Raw genomic sequence first — 6,000 nt, forward strand, 5'->3', positions numbered from 1 at the left:
GTTTCCTGCAGAATATAGGGGTAGTTCAGACAAGAAGCCCACAGGACTGGGTACACTGAGACTCACTTCTGGCAGGAAGCCAGGATTCAATCTTCTGGGAAGCTGGGACAGGGTGACAGAGAGGGTAGACAGACAGACACTGAGTCCAAGCAGAAGGAAATGAGTCTAAGTTCATGAATATGCGCCTCTCCAGTTCAAAGAGTCAGGTCCTCTGCCTGCCCACTTCAAGCCAGCCAGCTTCCCAAGACACAGTCACCCCCAGGGTCAAGGCTCACTGCCCACATGAGCTGGAAAAACCCTTAGAGGGAAGAGAGCACCCTACATCCCAAGAGCCACAGAGGCCTCTACCCATGAGAGCAAGGGTATCTGGGCCTGCCCTGGCCACCACCGGCTTGTTTCCCCCAGGAACCCACCCCTAAACACTCCACATCCCACTCTCACATCTCAGTGTCCTTATCTTATTCCTCTCAACTCTTGCCTGGTACATCTATGACAGTCTCTCCTACACATCCTCAAGCCAATTTCCTTCCTGCCAGTCCAGCCCAGCCCAACACTCCATGGACCCTACCCCAGAAACCTTTCTGTGATTGACACTAGTCATCCCCCAGGCAGACAGAAAAATACACAGACACGTGCTGCTGTCTGTCTGACGTTCCTCAGTATCTCCAGGCCATCCACAGCCCCAGTGGCTATGGCCTCGGTGGCATACCAGATCCTTTAGCCACCTCCTGTCCCTAGGTGTGACAAGGACAAAAGCCAGACCAAAGGTAAGATCAGAAATTGTCTACTCACTTGATGAAGTACACAGCTCCTTCCTGGGTGGAATCCATCTCCCAACCCTTAGGCAAACCTGTGAGGAAGCAAATTCACAAGTTGTGAAGCCCTAAAAACAGCCTTGCTCTTCCCCTATACCCAGGAGCACAGGATACAGAAAAGCAGAACTCTCAGGCAAGCCACAGTGTCTAAGCAGCCACTGCACTTTCTTGCCCATCATTTCTAGCATCTAAGTTTTCAGCAAACAAGGAGAAAGGTGACAGTGGATGGAGTCCTCTGGCAATGAGCAAATTAAAGAGCAAAGGGACAAAAATGAGTCACTGCCTGATGGCATTCCTCATTCATTCCACAAACCTGTTCTGAGCATCTGCCCTGGGCCAAGCCCAATGTCAACCCCTAGACACAGCAGGGAACCCACAGATGCTTATCCTGGAAGGGTCCTCAGGATCCTCTGACCCCTTCAGATCATAAATAAAAGTTAAATCCAGAGCCAAGGGCAGGTCACTCACTCAGGACTCACAGGTCATTCGCACCTGAGATCTGACTGGGACACAAGTCTCTGAATTCCCAGCCAGTGCTAGGACCTCCTGACAACTGCTTCCTGACAATGCATGGAGGAACTGGGAAACAGACCCAAAAAACAGAGACTGACTTTGAGTTTTCAACAGAATCTCTGAAAAAAAAAAGCATTCACAGTCATGAGCCCAGAGTTGAATGGCAGAATCCCCGTGACAAGAACTGAATTTGAGAGGAAGCTAGCTTTGGTCAGGAGGTACTATGGGCACAGCACCTCCATATCCAGAGAGCTCTGTTAAGTGCCCACTCTACCAACACAGTCATGCCAGTCCTACCTTCTCAGCAAAGGAATACCCCAGCCCATGGGAGGAAAGGAGTCTTGAGAGACTCCATGTCAGACAGGGCTGTGAAGATCACTCTTGCAGGGAGCAGGAACCCCATGGCTGGCATATTGGCAGGAGGGGATTCTCTTGGCATTCATTGCTTCCCTTTTAGTCAGTTCAAACATCTGCCTTGGGTTGGAGGTTACGACGCAGCCACCTTCTGTTGGTCTGAGTCTCCCACCATATTACCAGCTGCTTTGAGGTGCACACTGCAGAGCAGAGCTTGGGTTTGGTAGTGTACCTGGCCCAGTTTGAGTCATCGTTTATTCACTTGTATTTATGAAGGGCCTGTACTTCCATCATTCCTGCTGGGGAGCTGCTCCTGCTTCAGCAGGACAGGGCTGTTGAGCTCTGCGCCTGCCCCTTGGGGACTTGGCCCAGAAAAATACCACCAGCACCTGGCGCTCAGCAGAGCAATCCTACTCAGCTATGCCTGAGACTTCTGCTAGTGTATCTAGCACAGCAGCATTATGCAATAGGTGCCAGTTCAAGGAGGAAACTGAGGCCCAGACAGGTCAATCAACTTGCCTAAGGTCACACAGGAAGTGTCTGGGCTGGGATGTGAATGCTGTTCTGCAACCTCCAATGCTGACACTCTTGCCTCTGTGTGACTCCATAAATGCTACTTGTTCCCCTCTGTCCTTTTCAAAAGGGTGTGGGTTGGCAACCTCCCCAAGTAGAGGGATCCCCATTGGGTCAGAATCATAAATAATCCTGCCACTGTGATGTGCTGGGAAAGAGGCCAGTGTGGATTCTGTCCCCTGCCTTTTTCTAGCAACTTTCCTCCACACTGCCCTCTCTGCCTGGGCAACACCAAGAGCGCTTATGTTCCTGTCCAGGCGGAGTGCCCACTCAGGCAGCTGCCCTCCCAGAAAGCTTCAGGGGCATCTTAACTCCTTCCCAGCCTTAGAATGAAGTTGGCTGCAATCAAAAAGGAAATTTGGTTCCTACGCTCTTCAGCATCTTCAGAGTCCTACCTAAGGCAATGCTGCTCTCCACTGCAGACAGCTGAGGCCCTGAAGGCAGCCCCACCAGCAGGCAGAAGGCCTCACTTTACTTGAGTTGGAAATTCAACAGGACCAATAGCAACAGCAGCCCCCACCCCATTGTGGCGCCAGCTGTCCTACCAAGTTGCTTGCTACCAACTTGTGACCCCACTTTCCTTGTTAGCCAGGTGGCCTTGAGCCAAGTACTTCCTCTCTTAACTCCTTCCCAGCCTTAGAATGAAGTTGGCTCCTCCTCTGGAGGAGCTGGTCCCCAAGGTCCCCAAAGTCTTTTCTAACTCTAAACCATAATTCTAGCCCAGATCTAAAGGTTCTGGGCAAGTCAAACTCTTAACCCAGTATATCCAGCAGTGCCAGTGATGCCCTGTGAGTGACCAAGGTGGCATCTGGCCAGGTGCAGACTTTCCCACATTGCTGTTCACAGTCCTCTCCCTCCTGGCTGTTGGTGTCTCCTGAGGGCAAGGCCCTTTGTTCACTTGTAATACCCCAGGCCTTCTGATTCCTGGTGTCTCTACCCTGCAACTCCAATGGAAGACTTTTTCTCTGGTTGTTTCTTGTGTGTTGTTGGCCTGTATGTGTCCTGCCTTTCCCACCAGCCTGGGAGGTCCAGAGGGCAAGAAGGAAACTGATGTTAGCTTTGGCCCCTTTCTCTCAAGCCAAAGGAATGCACCAGCAACCAATACAAACAGCATTTAAACTCACTAAAACTAAAACTTACAGTCTACTGTAAGCTAACCACATTTCCAATGCTCACTAGCACAGGTGGCTAATGGCAACTGTCCTGAGCAGCATAGGTGGACAACAGTCCAGCCTGGCATGCAGCACAAGGGCTGGATTCTGCCCAGGTCAGAAGCCTCAAGATAGAGACAACATTCAGATTGATCTGTCCTCCAAGATCTGTCCCCAAATACTAATGGTAGAGGTATACCCCTGGAGAGACCTAGAGGTGTTCAGCACTGTTCCCCAGGGGCAGTTGAGAGGCTAGATTGAGCCTACCGTGGGCGAAGGGGAAGTTAGATTAGAGCTGAGGCCAAGGGTTTCTGAAGCCACCTCAAGCTATTGCTTCCTCATCAACTGCAGGTGGTTCCTTACCTGGGCTGGAGGAGTGTCCGCTCTGGATGGGTGAGTCTGTACCAGGGTGTATCCAGCTGGTTGACTTTTCCTCATCACTATGGAAAAATTGATAAGGAAGTGTCAGTTTCACAAAAGGCTTCCCTGAGCAGAGTCCTCACATGCCAACTCAGACCTACACTGACCACCTGAGTCAGGCCCGAGATGGGCGAGGCACCTACCTTGCCATTCATTCGTTTGCATTCTCATCTGCACATCCAACTCTGAGGATTCAAAGGTGAGCAATGTCTACTCCCCCGCCTTGAAGAATATAGTAACGAAGCAGGAAAAGAGACACATAACAGTGAGGCAGCAGGAATATACCCCCTCCTCCCGCGGGTTGCCAGGTGCAGTGCCACACAGAAGAGGGAATGCCCTCAGCGGGGCAGGTAAGTAAGAAGCCTTCACTGAAGAAGCCACATTAGGGGGACTAATGGAACCCTTGGAAGGCAGTTCCTTGGATGGCTGACAGGCTGTCACGATGAACAGTCCTGTGTGCCTGCAGCTCTGTAGATTTTCACTCACATCATTCCCTCACTTTTAAGAATATGACAGAGGGAGGGTGGTGGTGGTGGCACACGCCTTTAATCCCAGCACTTGGGAGGCAGAGGCAGGCACATCTCTATAAGATTGCAGCCAGCCTGGTCTACATAATGAGTTTCAGGCCAGCTGGGGCTACAGGGAGACCCTGACTCCAAAAATAACATAAAATAAAATAAAAATAAATAAATAAAATAATCTCAGCACCTGGGAGACAAAGACATATGGATTTCAGTGAGTTCCAGGGCTAGGGATGGAAGTCCCTGTCTCAAAATAATAATGGTAATAATAATAATAATAATAATAATAATAATTTGACAGAGGGTCAAGGGTGTAACTCAGTGGTAGAGAGCTTGCCTAGCACATACCACAAGGCCCTGGGTTCCATCTGCAGTACCAAAAGGGGGGAAAAAAAGAAGCTGACAGATTATGAATTTGAGGTTCAAAGAGGTTAAGTAATCAGTCCAGTGTAACACTAGTAAGTGATGAAGCCAGGATTCAGACTAGGCATGACCTCCCCCACACACCAAATCCCAGGCTATTTCTAGTATCTCACACCCAGTGAGGAGGGCTCCCTAACAGTGCAGACCCTCTAGACTGCATATGTGAAGGCAAAGGAGCCCATCAGTTTCCCTCAACCCTACCATCCAAGTGACACCAATTCTTCCAGATCCATACAAGTCCCAGCATGAAGAGTCTGCCAGTCTTGTCCAATTCAAGATGTAGAGTAGGGGCTTCCCACATGACCCTGGCTTTAGGGTTGGGCTTGGGGCAGGACTCTATTCAGTGTCTCAGGTATAACTGACATGCATAAATTCCACTAAGAAAGCCTACTGAAGTTTTATTGTAGTAAGATATAAAATAAACTGCAGAAGTGTATAAATTAATGTTTTGATATATGTGCACACCTTGAAAATTATTGCCAAATCAAGATAATGAACCCCCAACATTCTTTGAGTTTCTAGTTTTACACAGATGGAATTATACAAGCCATAATTCTTGGTCTTAACTAACTTCCTTCCTTCCTTCCTTCCTTCCTTCCTTCCTTCCTTCCTTCCTTCCTTCCTTCCTTCCACACTGTAGCATTAGTAATTCATGAGTAGCTCTTAGCCAGCATTTTGTTGAAGGATGCACCCAGTGTGATCATCCACTCGCATGTGGGCCATTACAAACAAAGCTGATGTTAACATCTGTAGACAGTAAGGAGACAAGCCCTTTATCTTTTCTCTTGACTCCATTGACTTTTCTCTGAGGCTGGACACCAGCTGAAACACCCTTCTGACAAGCAGAGGAGAAAAGGCACATTTTCAGTGACCACTGTATTCTGGAGCCACTGGGAGCTATGGGAGACGACCTCTAACAATGGGGCCTCAGGTCTGGGTTTAGTACTGACTGAAAGTGGGAAAGGCAAGGAAGGGGAAAGGCTTGAGGGAGATTCAGCCAGTGTCCTTGGCCTCTTGTACTGCCCTGATCTCTCCTCCTCTCATACAGTTCCTCCCCAAGACTTCCCCTCCACTCCACCCCACCTGGACGTTGTGGACATCCCATCATAGGATGACTTCCCCCGACCTGCAGGCTTCAGGTTCTTCTACTTGCTCTCCTCCCTCCCTCCCCTTGATAGCCTGGCCCAGAACAATGCAGTAGAGGGCTGCCTCAGCTCCAGCCTTGGGGCT

The 6,000-nt window shown here is 49.6% G+C and overlaps 1 protein-coding gene across 1 annotated transcript in view; it reads right to left on the reverse strand.

Annotated features, from left to right (window-relative positions):
- The window catches only part of Plekha6 (pleckstrin homology domain containing A6), a 142,765-nt gene extending 138,941 nt beyond the window's left edge, over nucleotides 1–3,824 (reverse strand). The window contains exons 1-2 of the mRNA XM_029562194.1: nucleotides 3,770–3,824; nucleotides 793–850 (exon numbers count right to left, since the gene is read on the reverse strand). Coding sequence (XP_029418054.1) covers nucleotides 793–830 — 38 coding nt within the window. The 5' untranslated portion in view covers nucleotides 831–850; nucleotides 3,770–3,824. The remainder of the gene's footprint in view (nucleotides 1–792; nucleotides 851–3,769) is intronic.
- Between the last annotated feature and the right edge of the window lie 2,176 nt (nucleotides 3,825–6,000).

This window comes from Nannospalax galili, unplaced genomic scaffold (assembly GCF_000622305.1).
Source record: "Nannospalax galili isolate Female #2095 unplaced genomic scaffold, S.galili_v1.0 scaffold113, whole genome shotgun sequence".
Classification (NCBI taxonomy): Eukaryota; Metazoa; Chordata; class Mammalia; order Rodentia; family Spalacidae; genus Nannospalax; species Nannospalax galili.